A 22,150-nucleotide genomic window follows, 5' to 3' on the forward strand; every position below is an offset into this window, starting at 1 on the left:
CTCTCTCTCACGTTATTCAGCATGATCATCATGTGCACCATTTTGACAAACTGTATTTTCATGACGTTCAGCGACCCGCCGGAGTGGTCCAAGCAGGTGGAGTAAGTACGCCGCCGTTTCTCCTCCTCCTCGTATCCGCCGGCGGTCGCCACCGACATCTGACCTTTGACCTCTCGCCCGAAGGTACACCTTCACGGGGATCTACACCTTCGAGTCACTCACAAAGATCGTGGCCCGTGGCTTCATGATAGACGGGTTCACGTTCCTCCGAGACCCCTGGAACTGGCTGGACTTCATGGTCATCTCCATGGCGTAAGTTGCCGCCGTGCACAGCCGGGCGGAGTGCATGCGCCGGGTGGGGAGGGGGGCACTTAGTCACAGCTACAGTTACAGTCTGGTAATCGTAGCTAAGAGATAACACTCGATCGTGAATCTAGACGCGGTTTGGCGCCGCACACTCTCACACAGATACATGAACATTGTACCGGTCACTGATGATTGACAGCTGTAGAATCGCCAATGATGCGTTTCATTATGGGATGTCCGGCAGCTCCCCGTTGCCACAGCGTTATATACTGTAATTTTCGGACTATTGGGCGCACCTGAATATAAGCCGCACCAACTAAATTTGAAAACAAACAAAAAAATGTATATGTTCGTCGGAAAGGTGAGATATTTTTCAACGTTTAATTCAAAATATGATGTTTTTTTCTGAAAAGAGCCTGCAAAACATGTGGTTAAAAAATAAGAAATACCGTAGCCTACCTGGAAAATTCATCGATCGTATCTTCATCTTTATCCCGCGCACTAAAACAGCTAAAGTTTTTGAGTCACAAAGCTGTATAGGTGAAAATCCATAAATTAGACGCATCATCGTTTAAGCAGTGTGAGAAAAAATAGTCCGGAAATTACGGTAAGTCATGTTTATAATATTGTAAAAAAAAAGTGCTAAAAGTCGATGTGACGGTCGTTTTGAAGCCAGCACATTCGTCCCCTCCGCAAGGGCCACGTTTGGGAACCGGCTGTGGGCGAACATCCGAGGAACGCCGTCGCAGAGCCGCCGCTTTTAAAATAAAAAAAAAAACAAAAAAACGCAGATTTGGATCAAACGTTCGCGAGAGTTCCCCCGCAGCAGCTTCCCCCGACCCGCCGCCATGACACCGCCCATGGAGATGATATTTAACCGCTCTTGTCCCCCCCCTCTGTCCGTGACGGCTGCTGAGTAACTGTATCTGATCCACCTTGCAGGTATATAACAGAGTTTGTAAACCTAGGCAATGTGTCAGCCCTGCGTACGTTCAGGGTTCTGAGGGCTTTGAAAACTATTTCAGTTATCCCAGGTAAGGCCGGTGGAGGGAGGGTGGGTGGGTTGATGTTGGGTGTGTTTTTTTTTTTTTTTTTTTAGTTTTTGTTTTTCTTTCTCCCCCCATCCTCTCCCCCCTCTTCCTCCGTTCGCTCCCGCACCGATCGGACAGTAACCGTGGCGTCGTCCCTTCCCGCCCCTTCCCTCCGACTCCCCCCCCCCCCCCTCCCCCAATCGCCGGTGGTTGGTGCTGGTGTGGTGCTCCTGCGGGTTGGTGTGTTGGTGTGTCGTTGCCGTGCGTGTCGTGTGTCATGGGGTTCTGTTCTGTGTGTCACCCTACCTCCCTGCAGATATATAACAGAGTTTGTGGACCTTGGGAATGTCTCGGCGCTGAGAACGTTCAGGGTTCTCCGAGCATTGAAAACTATTTCTGTCATTCCAGGTGAGACTCCCATTTAAACACAAAGGCTGAGCTCACTTCCTATTCGCGCCCTTAATTTCAATTTTCTTTCTTTATTTTTTTTAAAAAAAAGGACGGCGTCACACGACCTTTCTTTTTCTTCTTACTTTTCCTTTTAAGACGATCAAAAATGGTAGCAATACATTTTTGATAGGCTTGGCAGTCTAATGGCGGTCTTGAAGGGGTCGGCGTACTGTATGTGACCCCCGGATAAGTAATAACAGTGTAATAACATGGGAAAGACTTCTGATGTTGCTTTAAGTGTCTGTAAAAAAAAAAAAAAAAAAATCCCCTAAGGCGGATACACAATTATCAGAGGATGAAAGCTCAAAGTTTGTGTGTGGGCGTGTGTGTGTGTGGGCGTGTGTGTGCCTCCTGCTTTCCAAAGACTGTAATACCTCAAGACTGCAAAGCCTAGTTCGATGACAAACCAACGCTGCATGAGGCTTCCAGACATGCTTTTACAACTTTGGCTTTAAAGGGCTTCTTTTAAAAGGTTTATTATTATTATAGTCATTATTATTATTATTATTATAATTATAATTATGGTGTAATAAAATGGTATCTTGAATCCATATTTTTTTTTTTCCTTTTTTAACATATTTTTGAGAAGCACGTGAATAAATATGTCCCTGAAAGATTGTTTTTCAGACCCCCGCCCCCCCCAGAACGTCGCTCTGGGCCGAGGCGTCCCGGAGCTGCATGAACGGGTTCCCTGGGGGCGGCGACCTTTTTTCAACCAATGCAGACGCAGAGTCAGTTTCATTCAGCCTTGGCGTTTAAATGGCCTGCATGGCACCTCTCATCACCCCCCCCTTCCCCCTCCACCGGCTCCCCCTCGCCTGCTTTCTCTCTTTACCCCCCCCCTTCCCGCCCTCCCTTCACCCCCTTGGTTATGTGCACTTGTGTATGGCGCTGCAGTGTTCGGTAGATTTAATAGCAGCAGTCAGACGGAGATGTTTCCTCAGACTGGACACGTATTATTAACGCATTAATATCAACTATAGATCTTTATGAAATGGTCATGCGCAGCTGTGCATGTGCAGAGAAAAGTAACGGGTTGCGGTAACAAGCCGTGTCCGATGGAAACATCCCGTCGAGCTGTGGTGTTTGTCAACACGAGTGAATGTCCGACGCACGGAATCAGAGGTTAGGGTTTCTTTGGGGGGGCACGGCGCCTCATGCACGGCAGCGCAGTGCGATTATTTGGGGTTTTCACGTTTTAATTCCGGTCAGAAATCACGGAAACTGGAGTTGAGTTTGTTCTCAAGTCCAGCTGCCACCAAAAGATTGGGACCAGAATTGATTTTATTATTATTATTATTATCATTATTATTATCATAAATCAAATGCCTCCAATGGGGTTCAATAAAGTATAAACCTATTATTGTAGTTAAATTCATTATTATTATCATTTTTATTATTACTATTATTATTGTTGTTGTTAATATCCCCATCATCATCATTGTTATAATTTCTCCAATGAGAATTAAAGACGTATTAACCTGTTATCATCTTTATCTTTTTTATTTTCATCATTATCTGTATTATTGTTCTAATGATCATAATTTTTATCATCATCCTCATCCTCATATCTCCATTGCTATTTCAATTATCATTATTATTATTATTGCCATTATAACTATTATTGTCATCATCACCTTCATCTTTATTATTAGTAATATTTGTTGTCATTAATATTATAATTATAATAACTATTATTATCACAGCATTATTACCACTATTATTATTGTTATTTCTCATCACCATCATTATGATAATCATTATTATTAAAATTATTATCAATATTATTTTTATTTTCATCATTATCATCCTTAGGATTAATATTATGTTTATTATTGTCATCATAATCATTACCACCATCATCATTATTATAATTTTTATTATAATTATTACTTTCATCATCATCATTATTATTTAGTTTTAGTTTTATCGTCATCATCAACGAACTAACCATTTTTATTATTATTACTTGTTATTTTTGCATAATCATCTTTATTATCATCATCATTATTATTATTCTAATTAGCATTATCATTATTGCAGTAATAATAAGTATTAAAATCACCATTACTTACTTATTACTACTTATTATTACACCAATGCCTCCATGCTGGCCCGTCATCAGTTTGCAGAAGGGAGGAGTTTCGCGGCCCGGCTGGTAGTTTAACTAGTAGTCATTATTACCGCCCTGATTCGTCCTGCTGGTGACCAACACACTCCGGAAAGGCTCCTGCGTGGGGTCCGAGTCCAAACTCCATGTTTTGTGCGCTAAATGCAGGATAAGACGTGGCGCCCTCCCACCGAGCTGCTGCTCAGAGTAGAGCTTTTAAAAGAGCTCTCACAGCCCAAAGTGGTGTGTGTGCGTGCGTGCGCGTGTGTGTGTGTGTGTCTGTTTTTTGAGTTCGCCTGATTTCATGTGTATTTGTGGACGTATGTGTGTGCACGCGCGCACGTGCGTGCTCACCGTGCGATCGCCGACAGGCCTGAAGACCATCGTGGGCGCCCTGATCCAGTCGGTGAAGAAGCTGTCGGACGTGATGATCCTGACCGTCTTCTGTCTGAGCGTCTTCGCCCTGATTGGCCTGCAGCTCTTCATGGGGAACCTGAGGAACAAGTGTGTGTTCTGGCCCATCAACATCACCCAGCACATGGAGCAGGGCGGCTTCGACTGGGGCGAGTACATCATGAACGAAAGTGGGTTTCCCCCCCTTCTCTCCATGCATGGTGACCCCATGGACCTTCTTACCCATCCCCGCTAATGCGACTCTCCTCTCCCTTCCCAGCCAACTTCTACTTCTTCCCCGGTCAGAACGACGCCCTGCTGTGTGGGAATAGTTCAGACTCGGGGTAAGCCGCCGCCGCCGCTTTGGAGACCCGCATCAGGGGAGGTGACCAGAAGGAAGATCTTGGCCCTTACGTTCCTCTGTAACCCTCCTTCTCCTCCAGACGGTGTCCAGAGGGCTTCACCTGTATGAAAGCAGGAAGGAACCCCAACTACGGCTACACCAGCTTCGACAGCTTCGGATGGGCGTTCCTCACCCTTTTCCGGCTCATGACCCAGGACTTCTGGGAGAACCTCTACATGCTGGTAAGACCACCTTCTCACAAAGCAGGGCCAGAAAGATGATTTTATCCCCCTGGCTTTTAGTTGTTTTTTTTTAAAGAAGTTACATATCAATATTTAATACCTGGATGAATCAGCAGAAGCTCACCTCAGCAGTGCAACCACCCAGCAACTGCACCCAGGCGAGCATGATGTCAGGACACTGAAGAACGGACATTTTACTCAAAAATACAGGATTGCGGTTTTAAAACAAACAAAAACATTATGAATCAACGTTATGAGCGGTTAAAGAGGGTCATTTGAATTAAACTTTTAATGAACGCAGGGGGAACCAATGGCCATGTCGGCATTTTGCTCAAAGGAGCCAAAAGCTGAAGGTTGAAGGGCACAACGAAGAGTTTGATGTACCGATCACAGCGATGCTAGGTCAGCGACCGCCGACCGAGACTGTCTGTCTGGTGGTTCCATGGAGTTCGGGTTTGGACGGGGTTCTGCTCAACAAATGACCCAGAAGGGATTCATCTTTGGCACGACAATTCTTTATTAGCATTCGCAGTTGCCCCACATATCCATATATGTTCATACCCTGAGGAATGCGGTGGCTCGGCCCGTCGTGTTCAGCTTCACGGCAGGATCTAGACTCGGTTCCAGAAGGGACCGCAGAGCCCAGCTGAGATTTGAGTCCTAGCAAAGGTTAGGTTCAGCAGGAGATGCAAATTCCAGCTTCCCCCTTGGGGACAGGGAGTGACAAAGACAAACTTCCTTAGCCAGCCAGGGGAAGACATGGGCTTTGAGTGTAGCATTAGCCACTTCCTCACTGCAGGAACTCTCTGCAGCTCCTAGAATCTCTTCGGAATGCGGGCTGTTTATTGGTGCACTCAAACAGCGGAGGAACCAGGGGACTTCAGCTTCTCAAACCATCTTAGCTACAACTCCAGCAGAGTCTTTTTAAGCTTCCATAGGAACTAGTGATTGGTGGAACTCATAAGCCACGGCAATACTTCTTGCATAGCGCCATACTCAAATACTGTTGTGCTCACTGGTCAGGTGTTTAGGCAGATTGACAGAAGCAGCAACAAATGGCGAAGAAGTCCAAGCTCTTCTGGACTGCTTTGCCTCAGAGGGATTTCCAAGGCTTGCAGAGGAACATCTACATTTTGGCCAGAATAAATGCAGAGTTAGCTAATGGGGTTTTTCACATGGCAAAGCAGTGCAGGGAGAAGATAAAAACACTCCAACTATCTGACGGTTGTCCATAGTTGTTATTCCACGAGCGCAGTGGCAGCTTCCACCTCCATGTTGTCCAGGTCATCTTCCTCTTTTTCCGTGATTGTTTTTTGGGTTTTGGAGATTAAGGTGGACGTAGCAAATGCTAGCATCACATCTTATCGTGGTCCCCCGATGCCTGTGGGGATGCATGACTAAAAGATTAGGCGGGGGCTATTTCCTGGAACCAACTTGGAGCTGAACAGTTCCTCTGTCTGCAAGTGACCAGTAAAGCCAGCACTTGTATGCTTTCTTTCCTGGTGTTCCTCTTCCAGACGCTGCGAGCTGCGGGGAAGACCTACATGATCTTTTTTGTGCTCGTCATCTTCGTGGGCTCCTTCTATCTGGTCAATCTTATCTTGGCTGTGGTGGCCATGGCCTACGAGGAGCAGAACCAGGCTACTATTGAGGAGGCTGAGCAGAAAGAGGCTGAGTTCAAGGCCATGTTGGAGCAGCTGAAAAAACAGCAAGAGGAGACTCAGGTAGGCCTTACTCCTTCACAGACCCGCATCCTGTGCCGCTTCCATCGTTCGCTGTCGTCATTCTTTCCCTTTTCCCTTTCAGGCTGCAGCCATGGCGACATCCGCGGGCACGGTGTCCGAGGCCGCGCTGGAGGATGAAGGTGGCGGGAACCTGTCGCGCAGCTCCTCTGAGGTCTCTAAGCTGAGCTCTAAGAGCGCGAAGGAGCGGCGCAATCGCAAGAAGAAGTGGCGCCAGAAAGAGCAGGAGAAGGAGAAGGGGGACAGCGAGAAAGTCGTGAAGTCTGAGTCGGATGACGGGAGCAAGAAAAGCACCATTCGCTTCCCGGGAACTCGGCTCGGACGGAAGACTTCGATCGTGAACCAGGTACAGTTAACACAGATGGAGGAATTACATCTATGCCTTAACCCCAACCCCCTGGCTGAGGTTGATCCAAACTTGCTTAGCTTGCCATGTCCTCTGTCCACTGGGCTCTCCTGTCTCTGAGCTGCCGCCATTTCCGGACTCTTTCTGCCATTTCAGCAACCTTTTCTCTCTAAGCAGACGGGCTGCTGCTCCAATAGGAAATTCTGACTTCCTCAGAAAAAAGGGCACACATGTACCCGTTCTTTTCCCCATTGCTGAAACTGGGTACAATTTTTCGGGGCAAGAGCAGCACCCTCCCACATCTAGTGTATGCTCAATGGAGCAAATGGAAAAGGCCTCCTTCGAAGTACACCGGTGTTCCCATCATGTAGATATCTTGCCACGGTCTTGTTGATGAGATGACCCTGGTGAAACTCTGACTCCCTTAGTGGCCGCAAAGCTTGACTTTGGCATTTTTAAAATCCCTCCATGGCTCTGCATAGCTAAACTTTGGTTACCCCTCGAGTCGGTTGATGTTGGTTGATATCCGTCTCAGTTGTTCCGCTCGGACAAAAATGCTGGATGACTTGACTGCGCCTCACAGCAAGAAGGTCCTTGGTTTGATCCCGACGAGGGGCCCTGCTGTGTGGAATCTCCTTGTTCATGCCTGCATAAGTTTCCTCCCACAGTTTAAAACCATTGAAAACCTAAATTGTCCATTGTGAATAAGAGGATGAACAGTTGTATGTCTTTATATGTAGCTCTGTGATTGGTCCAGAGGGAACCCTGCCTCTCTCCCAGTGAGACGTGGGATAGGCTACAGCATTCCCCGCTACCCTGAACGCAAGACAAGTGCTAAAGATAATGAACGAACGTTGCTAAAACTTTTGGCAAAATATTCCTTTTCCCCCGTAGCTAGTTGCTGGAAGTAGATTCATGAGGCCTTGGTGGGACTGAATACAATTCAAGTCCAGTTAGATGTTATTTCTACAGCTACGGATCTCAACCCAGGTGTCTGGTGACACTTCCCATGTAGAGCAGAGAACCACACTCTGTAAGATGATCCACAGGAACCCAGGAGCAACCACTTGGAGACAGTGGCGAGGAAAGCCAGTTCAATGTGGGCGGCCTTCTGCCTCGACCGGGAGCGTCCAAGGACAGCTATCGAGAGCAGGAGTATGATAGAGATGAGGGTTTGGCAGGGATGGCAACTAATGCTAATTGGGTTCCCCAAAAACCTCTCCGGTATGCTCCGGTATATCTCCCACCAAGGGCGTCTCGCAGGATAATGTTGTCATCATTTGATGCGCTTCTCCATTTCAGCAGGTAATTATCTATCGCTCCTTTGCTCGCTGAAGGGGTTCCCCCGTTGTTCTGAGGAGTCCTGAGCACTCCCTCGCTGCATCTGTGTCTCTGTTTGCAGTCGCTGCTCAGCATCCCCGGCTCCCCCTTCATGTCGCGCCACAACAGCCGCAGCAGCATCTTCAGCTTCAAAGGCCGCTCGAAGGACATAGGATCAGAGAACGAGTTTGCTGACGATGAGCACAGTACTGTCGAGGAGAGCGAGGACCGCCGGGGCTCCCTGTTTATCCCTTACCGCCGCAACAGCTACAGCGGATACAGCCAAGGTTCATCACGCATCCACCCGCTAGCACCTCACTCGGGAGGGAAGAGGAACAGCACAGTGGACTGCAATGGCGTGGTGTCCCTCATCGGCCCTGGGCCTGGCAGACGGCTTCTGCCTGAGGTGAAAATAGATAAGGCAGCCACTGATGACAGTGTAAGGACGTCCATGGGACACCTATAAAGTCTAGGCATGATGGCGGTGGCCCTAGTCTCTGCAGCTTCTCAACCTCTTCACCCCTTGGCTATTCCTCTTTTTTCCAAAAACTACACACCGTATTATTTCATCTTACTTCCCCTCTTATGCGCACTGATGCTTTTTTTTTTTCTTCTCTTCTTTTCTTTTTTTTTTTTAAATTTCAGAACAGCCCCTGAAAGCCACTAACCACCCTTAACAGGATCCATCCACTTACTCGCAGCCTTAACAGCAACACGATTATCGTCTCATAGATTAATATCAGACTTTAATGGAGTACGCTATCAGCCCCTATAGGCTCCCTCACACCCGAGTGTACTCCTATATGGCTGTGTCATTCATAAACAACGTGATCATCGACCATGTCACATGATACCCCCCCTTCCTCGCCTTCTTCCACCCGTTTGTTTCCCATCTTTGCCGCCGGTCCTTGTCGGTTTAGTTTATCATTCAAATTGTCACGGCGGCCCAACACTCCAAAACTTGTACACGCGTTCTTGTACTTCCCGTACTCCCGGCCACTCCCAGGTTGGTAAGGAGAGCACCTAAAACCCCTCCAAATGTGATTTTTCCTTCTCATTTTATCATCATTTAGCATGTTAGAACCCTCCCCGACCGCCCGCCCGTTCTACTATCAGCCGATCTACCCGCTTTTTACTTTCCCCACCTTTATCCAACGCGGCATGACGTGGCAGCAGATGAAGCGTTGACTCCCCTCCCTTTGTTTGACACGCATGCGTTTTTGCACGTGGTTGGAAATGTCGATCCTTCGGAAGGTTTTTAATGTTGTTCTCATCCGAGAGCTGAGATACGCAAAACGGCCTCGCGACACCAATCCGGGGCTTCGACATCGGTGGCGCGCTGAGACACCCCGGGTAGAAAGTGCGATAAACCCCCGGTGTCATGCCAGTGAAAAACGTAGAGCTAGAAACACACACGCGTACACCATCACCGCCAGTTAGCCTGGAAGTTTGTTGCGTCAACAAAACCGCGCCCCTCGGCAGACATCTTTCGGACCAAAAGCAGATGACGTCTGACGATAGGCCTTCTGGTTGGTCGGAGAGCGATTCTGAAAATTCAATTTGATTTTGACAAGCTGGTGTGAAGAGCTGCATTCCTCATTAAGCTTCTCATCTTCTGAGTGGTTTCATTTATCGTAAGTTAGCTTTAGAGCTTTGTCTGTGTGTTAGTGCGTGCATGCGTGCGTGTGTGTGTGTGTGTGTGTGTGTGTGTGTGTGAATTAATGTAAGTGCCACCCCCCCCCCCACCCCCGGCTGACATCATGTCTGTTTCTGAGTACAGACCACCGACGTGGAGATGAAGAAGAAGCACTCCGGCTCCCTCATGGTGTCCGTTGATCAGCTCAACTCCTCCTTCAAGGGAAAGGATCGCGCCAACAGCCAGATGAGCGTGGTCACCAACACATTGATAGAAGGTCCTCCAACCACCGAATGTCACATTAAGAACCTTGCAAAAAAAAAAAAAAAAGCCAGCAAGAAGTTGTGTGGAAGTTTGTTTCAGGGTTTTGCCAAAATATCTCACTTTATTTTGCAGAGTTTGAGGAATCTCAGAGGAAGTGTCCTCCTTGTTGGTACAAGTTCTCCAACGTCTTTCTGATCTGGGAGTGCTGCCCCCTGTGGCTGAAGATCAAGCACATAGTCTACCTGATTGTCATGGACCCTTTTGTTGACCTGGCCATCACCATCTGCATTGTCCTCAACACACTCTTCATGGCTATGGAGCACTATCCAATGACTGAAGAATTCGAGGGTGTCCTGTCCGTTGGCAACCTGGTGAGACCGAGCGACAGCTTGCCTTGACCCGGTTCCTCCCTTTCAGCAGTTCCGGAGGCCCTGCAAACTCAGCGTGCCCCACTTACTTAACCACAAACTGATACATCGATGCATCGTTTGGCGTGTGCACTTAGGAATACGCAAACTGTATATCGGACTCTGATGGGGTATCATTAAAAATTTAGTTCAATTTTAATGTAGCTCGCCATCCCACTCCCCGAATCCTCGTCGTCCCGCCCCCTACTTAGGTCTCGGAAGCTTCCGCCGAACGCATTCGAACTCAAATTTATTCCCTACCCACCCCAGTCCCGTGAACAGCGTAACCAAAATGAGGAAAACGGGGGATGTAATTGACGCACCGCTGTCGGAACAGGAAGCTAGGTCGTGGGAACTTTGCGGGCGGCTAAGGGTAGCTGAGGGCGTCAGGGTGCTACTGCTCCTCGCGAGTCCTGCTAGCATTCTCAGAAAAATAATGACCCGGGCCCAATCGGGAGGCTACATTTTGGGGCAAAGAAAAGCAATGGAGTTGTGCCGGGATCTTAACAAGTGTCCACGTGGCTCCGCAGGTTTTCACAGGCATCTTTGCAGGAGAGATGTTCGCCAAACTGATAGCCATGGATCCCTACTACTACTTCCAGGAGGGCTGGAACTGCTTCGATGGCTTCATTGTGACCCTGAGTTTGGTTGAGCTGGGGCTGGCCGATGTAGAGGGTTTGTCAGTGCTCAGGTCCTTCCGATTGGTGAGTGGAAGACAGCAAAGATGGCCGTCTCTTACTTCCCCTCGTTTCTTGCCCTCATCACATATCTGGAGAATGCTCATCCTTGTTGTCGTCACCAGATGTTCATGTGAAAGTCCAGATTTAGGTTGATTTGACCGCCTTGTCTTCCCTCTTGCAGTTAAGAGTGTTCAAACTGGCCAAATCATGGCCCACCTTAAACATGCTGATCAAGATCATTGGTAATTCGGTGGGAGCTCTGGGTAATCTGACCCTGGTGCTGGCCATCATCGTCTTCATCTTCGCTGTGGTGGGCATGCAGCTGTTTGGCAAAAGCTACAAGGACTGTGTGTGCAAGATCGCAGAAGACTGTAAGCTGCCCCGCTGGCACATGAATGACTTCTTCCACTCCTTCCTGATTGTGTTCAGAGTGTTGTGTGGGGAGTGGATAGAGACCATGTGGGACTGTATGGAGGTGGCAGGACAGACCATGTGCCTCACAGTCTTCATGATGGTCATGGTCATTGGGAACTTGGTGGTAAGAAACAGGCCGGGCTAAGACGGGATCCTGCGGCCCAAGTACTCTCCACAGGTGTGAGCTTCACGAGGCTTCTTGTGTTTGGTTTTCCTTTTGTAGGTGTTGAACTTGTTCCTGGCTTTGCTGCTGAGCTCATTCAGCGCAGACAACCTAGCTGCCACGGATGACGATGGCGAGCCAAACAATCTCCAGCTGGCCGTCGCCCGCATTCATAAAGGAATCGCATGGTTCAAGGCCAACATGCGGGTCTTCGTCGCAACAGTGCTAAAGAAGGTATCCCATATAAGCAAGACTTTGAAAGCATCAGCGATTCTTGGATGTGACTACAAGTGTTTGCTTCCGGAAGCTCGATGATCACATTTTGTTTTTGTGCAATCTTTTTTTTTTCATCCGTGCCGTTTCATTGCCCCGTGAAGCAACCAATGGAGGACGAGCAAAAACCCTTGGACGAAATGTACGAAAAGAAGCTCAACTGCATTGCCAACCACACGGTGGGCATCAACCGGGAAATGGACTATGCCAAAAACGGCAACGGCACCACAAGTGGCATCGGGAGCAGCGTGGGAAAGTACATGATTGACGAGGACTACATGTCCTTCATCCACAACCCCAACCTAACTGTCTGTGTCCCCATCGCTGTCGGTGAGTCGGACTTCGAAAACCTCAATACCGAAGACTTCAGCAGCGAGTCAGATGTGGAGAACAGCAAAGATGTGAGTAGGACGTGAAGCCGGTCGCGTGAATGAACCTCCTGTGCTGACATGTCGGTCGCGATGTTCCAGATTAAGAGTTCAATGACAGTTTTGGTGAAGCAATTCCCCTGTTTGATGGAGGAGCAACTTACAGATCCCAACTCAAACTTATTTTGGTGATCGCAAGAACACGAGGAAGGTGTGATTGGGGGTTTGCCTCTGAGTTGATGTTAAGATGGTAGAAATATTCAACCCCGAACTCTCTGGTCCACCAAAACACCCAACGAACCCGACGCCCAACAAGTCCAGGTTCTGGGAATGGAGACTCGTTGGGTGTCTTTTCTCGTGTTGTGAACTGATATTTACAGAAGGCGGCTGCTGAGCAAGTAGATTTAGGAACCTAACAAACTGACTCGCTCGTACTTAAATCTGTCAAAGGTTGCAGATGTGGGTTTGATGGGGTTTCCATCCATCTACTCACTCCTGAAGTGTGTAGATGAGTCGTTTAAGCGAAAAGTTCTTGTAATGCCAACCTGAAGGCACCGCATTGACTTCGTCAAGTCAAGTCAGATGCTGTTTCACTGTTTCGTATCCCAACCCAGGTGTTTGAGGACACATTCCATGTAGAGCAGGTCTGGACCACACTCTTTAAAATGATCTAGAAAAACAGCGGCGAGGAAACCCCGCCTTTTACCAGGCGGGAACCTCGGACAGCTCAATGTGGGCGGTTCTTCTGCCTCGACTGGTTGGGGTAGAACGACAGGGAGATGGAAAGCAGCAGGGGTGTCGGGGTTGGGAGGGACCAATGATCAATTCCTTATCACACCAGTAGCACTAACAGCTACACGCTAATAGCATTCCTATTTATGAAAGAAATAGCAATGACGGACGCCTGGCAGGAACGCTGCAGTAGATCAAGCTACGCCCCCTTGGGAACCTGCCCAAGATACGAAGTTAATATCTAGGCGGATCAAAACCTTCAGCGTGACTGCACGTCCATCCTGCTATCAAGTCATTCTCGACAGATTTGTGTAAACCGTAAGCATCTACGGAATACTACATAGGTCGACTGGACGTCGGGAGGCCGGTGGAGACGTGCGAGGTCACCTTGACCTGGTTTCCTGCGTGGGGGGGGAGACAGATAATGCAGCAGCGACGCTATTGTACATGCGGCCGGCTGATATTCTGCCGAGCCGCCTTAGACCTCCCTGCAGGCGTCCCTGACAGTCGGAGCCACCGACAGCCAGAAGAGCAGAGATCCCACCAGGTTATTTGGGGCGGGGAGACGATAAAGAACTGGCAAAAATACGAATGCGGCCCTCGAGGTTGTAAAATGCAGTGTCATTCGGCCATGCGGGGAATCAGCCGTGGACGCTGCCTTAGCTTTCACGCTCATGTGAACGTCGCTGTGAAAAGCAAAACGTGCCGGTGCATCAATAGTTTCCCCTCCGTCGTCTTCTGGTGATATTTGCTGGTAGATGTAAACATCACCCCTCTATTCTTGGTGTCCCGATCAACAAACATAGATGGCATTCTTCTCTCCTGCAGACCCCTATTCTTATTTACTACCAGAAATATGCAGCTATAAAATCATGAAATTCCTATGATAAATATGAGATGTGAGTGGCAGTTAGCACTTCTGTCTTGCAATAAAAAAGGTCTCTGGTGGAGGCTCCGTGTTCTTCCCGGTCTGCACGGGGTTCCTCGGAGTTCCTCCAACTGTCCGTATGCAAGAGGTTCATTGTCCATTGACTCTACATTGTCCGGACCTGTGAATGAGAGGGTGAATAATTGTGTGTTTCTATATGGAGTGTGAATGAGAGTTAATGGTTATATGTCTCTAAACGATGTGTGAAGGATGAATGGTTGTCGGTCTCTACATGACCTGTGAATGAAGGGGTGAATACAGTAGTTGTATAACGTATGAATGAGCGGGGGAATGGATGTGTGTCTTCATATGATGTGCTAATTTGAGGATCAATGATTGTACATCTATATCTGACTTGAATAATTGTATGACTATATGATGTATGAATGAGCGGGTGAATGTTTTTTTTCTCAATATACGATGTGTGAATGAGAGTGTCAATGGTTGAATGTCTTGATATATGACCTTTTAATGAAAAGGTGAATGCAGTAGCTGTATGTCTCTGCATGATGAGTGAACGAGAGAGTGAATACAGTAGTTGTATGTCTCTATGTGATGTATGAATGAGAGGGTGAATGGTTGTGTGTCTATATATGATATGCAAATGAGAGGTCAATGATTATGTCTCTGTTTGACCTAAGAATGAAAAGGTGACTGGTTGTATGACTATAGGTGAGTGAGTGAGTACAGGAGTTGTACGTCTATATGATGAAAGAATGAGTGGTTGAATGTCTCTCTCTGCGACGAACTGGTCCAGGGTGAAACCCCCCCTCGCCCAATGACAGCCAGGATAGGCTCCAGCACCCTTGCGACCCTGAGTGCAGGACGGTATAGATCATGAATGAATGACTTAATGATATCAGATGTATAAAATATAACATCAGCACACATTATTGTTGTTTGCATGTGTCTCGCCACCCTACGTGTGCAGAAGCAAGCGCCTCCTCTCCGCCAGAGGGGCAGGGGGAGGAGTGCTTTTACTGGAATGTGAATGAGTGTGCTGCAGCAGGACGGCCGACGGTCAACACGTAGCTTACGTTTCCAGAACGCCTGTTAATAATTCTCCAGGATCGCCGTCGGCGGGAAGTTACGCCAGCACACACGATCGGGATGTATAGGCCCTCGGCGATAAATCATGTCACATCACATGAGCCCATGAGGATGTGATCGTAATGGCTGTCCTGGCACAGCGCCACACTGCACCTATGTTTTTTCTCTGAGAATTTCTCCCAAGGTTGAGGGGATCTGTTTGTTTTGTTTTTTTTTCCACCAGCTGGACACCAGTTCATCTGAGGGCAGCACAATAGACATCAAACCGGACGTGGAGGAGGCGGCAGTGGTGGAGGTGGTGGAGGAATACATTGACCCAGAACCTTGTTGGACAGATGGTACCGTCTGGCTCCTCGGTTAACAAACAGCCCCGCGCGGATATAAATAATATTAATAATCAATTGTGTCGTGCCCGTCGATTGCCTCTCCTTGTCACGCAGAATGTGTTGCCAAATACAAGTGCTGCGACGTTCCCATCACTCACGGCTGGGGGAAGCACTGGTGGTTCCTGAGGAAGACCTGCTATTTGATTGTGGAACACAACTGGTTTGAAACCCTCATCATCTTCATGATCCTGCTCAGCAGCGGGGCCCTGGTAAGGGCACTCTCTGCGTTTTTGCCACTTGAGTTGTACTCCAAAGCAAGTCAGATTTTTATTTCTGTGGCTCCCGATCATACCGGAGATGTCTGAAGACTTTCCAAGCTCATTGCGGGCGGCTTTCTGCCTCAACCAGTTGCAGTAGAAAAAGTGTGAGTGTGGGGACAGATGGGGTATGAGGGTAGGGTAGCACCAATGATCCGGCACTACTAATAACAGTAGTGCCAACAGCTACATTGGAAGAGCTTGCATGATACAATCATGGCTTTAATACTCCCAAAAGAAGTGGGCGCCTGGCGAGACGCTGCAGTTGATCAAGCAGCATCCCCTGGGAAGCTGCCCAATTAGGGAGCCCAGGGCCCCTGGAGAAGATATGAGGTTCCTATTGTGCACAGATGAAGGTACACGAGTGCAGACAGGAGAGGAGGAGTGAGGGGAAAGAGAGATATCCCGTTGCAGAGTAAGCCTTTGGCGGTATAACCAGAGGCTAGGCTAATGCTAACTCTAAGCTTTCTCTAAAAGAAAAGTTTGAAGCCAGTATGTAAGCAAAGAGAGGTTGCCCAAAACTGGAAGGTGGTTCCACAGTAGAGAAGCTTGGTCAGTGGAGATTTTGGACAAAGAACATACATGTATAACAAAAGAGGACAAGACTTTTAGGGGCAAATTCATTGGATAAATACCAGACTAAGGCATTCAGTGAGTTAAATGGAACCCATTTCCCCCAAATAACATGAGCCAGCAAGGTCACCTCCCGCTACTCTATAGTGCTACTTTCCCTGTATGATTATTGCTAATGGACGGCAAAGTGCTGTAATGCACAAACCTTTCAGCCGCCAGGATCCAGCTTAGGTTTGCAGCTTTCTGGGCGGACGGAGACCTTCGGCCAGCCGAGAACACTCCAGCTGAGGGGGGGAGGGCATTGAATTTTGACTCCGTTTCAGCTCGCTTTTCTGACTTAAGTGAAAGCGACCACATAAACAGGACTGATGAAATAGATGGGGGAATTAGGGCCGCTGCGAAGATACAACACGGTTCATTTAGATTTACAACAACACCCACGAAAACAATCTCGACCCTCTTCGGGTCTTGTAAACTGAGGCTTCTGATCTGCTGGCTTACCCTCCTTCCCCGCACTGCTCCTCAGGCCTTCGAGGACGTGTACATCGAGCAGAGGAAGACGGTGCGCATCATCCTGGAGTATGCCGATCGCGTCTTCACCTATATCTTCATCCTGGAGATGTTGCTGAAATGGGTGGCCTACGGCTTTGTCAAGTACTTCACCAATGCCTGGTGTTGGTTGGACTTCTTCATTGTGGACGTAAGTACAGCGGAACACCAATACCCTCTGGGGGTCATCCGGTGGTGTCGTTTTTTTCCTCCACCTTTGAAACTTGTGTTTGATTTGAATGTCCTCCAGCATCTCTGTCCGACGTTGTCTCAATCTCTCATTTTCCAACAGTCAAGACTGAATGAACACACCAGATGATGGTGTATCACAACTGTTTTTCTAGCTTATTATGTTTTACCCGCAGCGCGAGGGCGCTAAGTGTACTATGATGCCACGGTTAGCATGTATGCTCAATGTCACCTCAACTTGTTGAACCCTGTGGACAATATGACTGAATCAAAGCTATTTAAAAAGTGTGCTCTCTAAACATGTCTTTAGGTTTGTCCACCGGCCCTAATGTCTGAGGTATTTTGGAAGAGTAAGGCACATTTGTAGGTAAAAGTGCAATGGCACCTCACATGGGAGGGCACTTTCGATGACTAGGGTGAACCCATTAAACAGATAAATTAACAGGTGACAAGACAATATCATTTGTTTTGCCAAAATTACACAGGAAGTGGCAAAGGTACAAAAGATGTACCTTCCTTGTAGCTACTGAAGTTACAAGGAAGCTACATATAAGTTTGTTCATGAGTGAAGTTATCTACATTGACCGTTGTGGAGTGACCATTCATTCATAGAAGATCTGACGGTGATATCTTCAGATATCTCAGAATATGAAGAGATGAGCCTGTAGGACTGTTCCCTGTATGCCGAAAGCATGTAAGCGCAAACCCTCCTGGAACCCATAGGTAATGCATTGAAGTGCCTGTTTTTTGGGGGGGGAAAAAAGGATCAACCTGACTGAAAATAACGCCAAAAAGGGGCGGTCCCCGACGGAGCGACACTGCGAACTGATTGGACGTTACATTCAGGGTTAGCAAGTGTACGTATCTTCGCGCGTAGGAAAGGCAAGTAGCGTGACAGGCAGCAATAGCCAGAGATGAATCTCAGTACCGAATGAAAAACAGTGTCCAAGGATTTGAGACATTTGGATGAAGCATGTCCTCATGGTCCTCATGGTCAAGAATGGGCGAGAAAGTCCCTGTTGCTAATTTCTTTCCTGATCCCGAGATAGAGGCCGGTTGTATTCCCGGAGAAGAACCCAAGTTTCACCTGAAGTGAGTATTTTTAGTGGCTTTCAATGACCTCGTGATCGAGGACAAAACTCAAGTATTTGTAATTTAGAAACCCGTGAGTGACGATATTTCACAATTGTTTCGTTTTTTTTCTGCATGCTGACAAATGAACGTCCGCAACTTTTAATGTTTCCGCCCGAATGCAGACTGGACAATAAATCCCGGCGTGGACGACGTGTCTCCGACAACCACACACACACCTGTCTTCAATCTCGCAGCGGGTGACTTTAACCGCGTCTCTTTTTAAGCTAGGAGCGGCGCAGCGTCGGAGGGTCGGCGGAGGGTGTGAGGGTTCAGGGTAAGGTCTCACAGCCTCGCCGGTTGCCCTCCCCCATCTTCTAAATCTGAAAGCCGTCCTCAATCTCCTGCATTTTCTCGCCTTTGTCTCGACCACGAAATGCCCTGCGGTGGAAACCGTGCCGTCTCGTACTTTTTACTGTGTCCCGTTGATTTGGTGTCTGTGAGTACATCTTCTCCTCTTTTAGTTTCCTCTCCTCCTTGTTTGACTCTTTCTCTTCCCCCAACCCCACCCTCCACAACCTGCTCGCTGTGTCAACCACAAGTTTCTTCCCAGGCGTTGCCGTGCAGCTGGTCGTGATGCCAGACCGCCAAACTAGACCCAAACACAAACTCAAGGCAACATGACATTGACAAATTTGTGAACCTTTGTTCATTCTCTGACGCCCTTATGTTATACATGTAAATATACGTAACAGTGAATATCTACGTCGTTATGTGCATACATGTCTAGGGCCCAGCGTTCTCAAGTTAGCTCCTCTAACTATGTGGATCCTCTCCTTCTGTGCTCCTGTCTCTCCATCTCCTTCTCTCTCTATCCACATAGGTGTCTATAGTCAGCCTCATAGCTAATGCATTGGGCTACTCCGATCTAGGCCCAATTAAGTCCCTCAGGACACTGAGGGCCTTGAGACCCCTCAGGGCCTTGTCACGTTTTGAAGGGATGAGGGTAAGACCCCGAGACACCGGGCAGCCGGTCCTCCTGCATGCTGGCCGAAAAGCATTGAAGCATGCTGGAGATGGCAGTAGGGAAAGGTGTTTATTTTATTTTTTCCAGGCGCAAGTTCATATGGACGGCACTTGTCAAAGGAAAGCTTTTTTTTTTTTCTTTTTTTTTTTTTTGTCCTTTTTTTTTTTTTTCTGCATGGACACATGCCGATCACGTCGGACGCTTCCGGTGCATCCGACTTGGTTTGCCATGTTGCTTTTTTTTCCATATCTACAAATGAGCTGCTTGGTTTAAAGCGCCTCGGAGCGATCAGGTATATGAACGGAATCGCATTTTAAACTGGAGCTCAGCGCAATCTGTCATGGAGACCCGCTGAAAGTAAACAAGAGCACGGGATTTAATCTGACGGGGAAAGCCACGCCTTCTGAAATGCCATTTCCAGAGCCAGTCGCTTTATTTTGAAAATTTTCCCGCTTGCATGTGCCCTCACCAACGTGCTAAGAGTCCCAGAATCTGGTCTCTACAAACAGCGGCGCCTCCCGTTTAGTCCGACGCTAAAATCTGGAGGTGGCCGAGAGCAAAGCTAGCGCAAACATTGAAGGCTTTTGCCTTTTTTCCCCCCTCTGTGCGAGATGATCATGTGAAGAAAAGCCAGGATTTAGACGTTTCAGCCAACAGCTTTCCAGGATTTCGACTGCAATCGTAAACCCCGGCTAATCGACGCCCCAATGAGGACATTAAACTGCATGGCTCCCCCCCTTGAGGCAGCACACATGTTTTTATTTATCATTTATTTTGGGGGGAATCTGCTTCTAATCGCTGCTGGATGGTAAAAAAAAAAGCAACCCCCCCCCAAAAAAAACAACCTGCCCGTCACTCTGCCACCGTTGCGCTGTTTATCCGATCCTACTGCAGTTTGGCTTTGGCATTTTCACACTGGAGACCGGCAAACTTTTGGTTGCATACACCCCCCGACCCACCTCCACTTCCCCACCGTCCTTGCTCACCACCTGCTGAAACTCATCCTATTTTGCAAAACATACATGTGTATGTGTGTGTCGAGAGGGGTCACGGCGACCCCTCAGACTTACTTTAGAAATGCACATTCACACATGCCCTCCTGCGTATCTGCACTATTCACGTTTAAGAAAAGATGCCGCCTTTAAAACAGAGCTATGGATGATGACTAGCATGTGATGCTAATTGAAATGCAGTCCCTTGAAACTCCATAATTAGCGTTCAGAAACTCCCATGTTTGGCCGTCATATTCCCCCTTAGCCATCTCACTGACAGTTTTAACACAACCTGGATTTCAAAAGCTATTTTTTTTTTTGATGTTTTAATTTTGTATAAGTAGACATCATCCCCATTGCAGAAACATTTACGCTGTATAGAAATTAAAAAATCTGAAATGTCCAACCTATGGAACACCAGAAGTCCCTTTAAGTCACAGTTCTTCGGGGCGGAGAATGTGCATTTCCATTCGTCGGCGACTTTGTCAGTTGAATTTCGATGCTTGGTGGACTCCTGTGTGACCGCTCTGTCCCCCTGGCTACACCCCCTCAGGTCGTGGTCAACGCTCTGGTGGGCGCCATCCCTTCCATCATGAACGTGTTGCTGGTGTGTCTGATCTTCTGGCTCATCTTCAGCATCATGGGCGTCAACCTTTTCGCCGGGAAGTACGGCTACTGCTACAACGAGACGAGCGAGATGAACTTCTTTCCCGATGAGGTCAACAACAAGTCGGAGTGTTTCTCATTCATTAACCTGAACTACTCCGAGGTGCGGTGGAAAAACGTCAAGATCAACTTCGACAACGTGGGTGCAGGATACCTGGCGCTCCTGCAAGTGGTGAGAAATCCTTCGACGTCGCAGGTTGTCCGAAACGTTGGACCTGCGCTCTTACGCCATGTGTCTCCTCGCCTGCAGGCCACCTTCAAAGGCTGGATGGACATTATGTACGCGGCCATTGATTCGAGAAAGGTAGGCTCATAGCGGAACCGAACCCCGGCTTCGGCCTCCAGATGTGTCGGCCCCTCACTCCGTCCTCCTCCCTTGCAGGTGGAGGACCAGCCGATCTACGAGGACAACTTATACATGTACATCTACTTTGTCATCTTCATCATCTTCGGATCATTCTTCACCCTCAACCTCTTCATCGGTGTCATCATCGACAACTTCAATCAGCAGAAGAAAAAGATAAGTATTACTGTCCGGAGTCTCGGGTCCAGAACCCGGTGTCGCTTTTCTTCTCACATGGATATTTTGTTAGTTTTATAACCCGATGGTAGGTTCTTCCTGGTGTTAAGCTGAAGATGTGACACGCTTTTGGACAAAGTCTTAACAACTTAGCTCGAAGAAGTGTCCTGCTCATATTTGGGTCCAGGAAGTAGTCTCCTTCAGGGGAACCTTCTAGTTGTCCATTCCAGCAGGCAGTGAACCAATGTGACACAAGCATCGTGCGATGTGCGTCTCAAGCTCCACACTCAAAATCAAAACCACCAAAGAAGAAGAAGAAGAAGAAGAAGTGGAAGCTGACGTGGCCAACATGGAGTTGGAAGCTGCCAGAGCATTCATGGAACAATAACCATGGATTATCAGACGGTTGGAGTATTTTTATCTTCTCCCTGTGCTACTTAGCTGTTAGCTACCTCCTACCTCTACAAGCCTTGGGAACCCGGCTGAGGTATAGCAGGTCTTCCTCACTCCATTGTCTCAAGAAAGCAACTGACCATGGTTTTTAAAAATGGCCCTTTGCAGTCCGCAAGAAGTATCTGGCAATGGCCGTGTCTCATGAGTTCAACCAAGCACCAGTGGACCACAAGAAGACCCTGCCTCGGCGTGGGAGCAGAGATGGTTCTAGTAACTGAGGTCCCTGGTTCTTCTGCAATCCGCCAAGAAAAGATTCAGAGCCTGAAAAG

At 47.9% G+C, this 22,150-nt stretch overlaps 1 protein-coding gene across 2 annotated transcripts in view; it reads left to right on the forward strand.

Moving 5' to 3' along the window:
• scn8ab (sodium channel, voltage gated, type VIII, alpha subunit b) overlaps positions 1–22,150 on the forward strand; it is a 37,473-nt gene that overhangs the window by 8,276 nt on the left and 7,047 nt on the right. Inside the window, exons 4-25 of one of the 2 annotated variants that reach the window (XM_086168343.1) lie at positions 11–101; positions 184–312; positions 1,654–1,745; positions 4,269–4,481; positions 4,571–4,634; positions 4,734–4,875; positions 6,393–6,599; positions 6,682–6,963; positions 8,366–8,722; positions 10,064–10,196; positions 10,316–10,554; positions 11,121–11,294; positions 11,452–11,808; positions 11,908–12,081; positions 12,225–12,521; positions 15,422–15,536; positions 15,639–15,793; positions 16,941–17,114; positions 19,107–19,229; positions 20,796–21,080; positions 21,159–21,212; positions 21,291–21,428. In XM_086168343.1, coding sequence (XP_086024469.1) covers positions 11–101; positions 184–312; positions 1,654–1,745; positions 4,269–4,481; positions 4,571–4,634; positions 4,734–4,875; positions 6,393–6,599; positions 6,682–6,963; positions 8,366–8,722; positions 10,064–10,196; positions 10,316–10,554; positions 11,121–11,294; positions 11,452–11,808; positions 11,908–12,081; positions 12,225–12,521; positions 15,422–15,536; positions 15,639–15,793; positions 16,941–17,114; positions 19,107–19,229; positions 20,796–21,080; positions 21,159–21,212; positions 21,291–21,428 — 3,995 coding nt within the window. The remainder of the gene's footprint in view (positions 1–10; positions 102–183; positions 313–1,653; positions 1,746–4,268; positions 4,482–4,570; positions 4,635–4,733; positions 4,876–6,392; positions 6,600–6,681; positions 6,964–8,365; positions 8,723–10,063; positions 10,197–10,315; positions 10,555–11,120; positions 11,295–11,451; positions 11,809–11,907; positions 12,082–12,224; positions 12,522–15,421; positions 15,537–15,638; positions 15,794–16,940; positions 17,115–19,106; positions 19,230–20,795; positions 21,081–21,158; positions 21,213–21,290; positions 21,429–22,150) is intronic. The other variant, XM_086168344.1, reaches the window with a different exon arrangement.

Source organism: Fistularia commersonii, chromosome 21 (genome assembly GCF_037954325.1).
Source record: "Fistularia commersonii isolate RoL2024-O1a breed Wild chromosome 21, RoL_Fcom_v1.0, whole genome shotgun sequence".
NCBI lineage: Eukaryota > Metazoa > Chordata > Actinopteri > Syngnathiformes > Fistulariidae > Fistularia > Fistularia commersonii.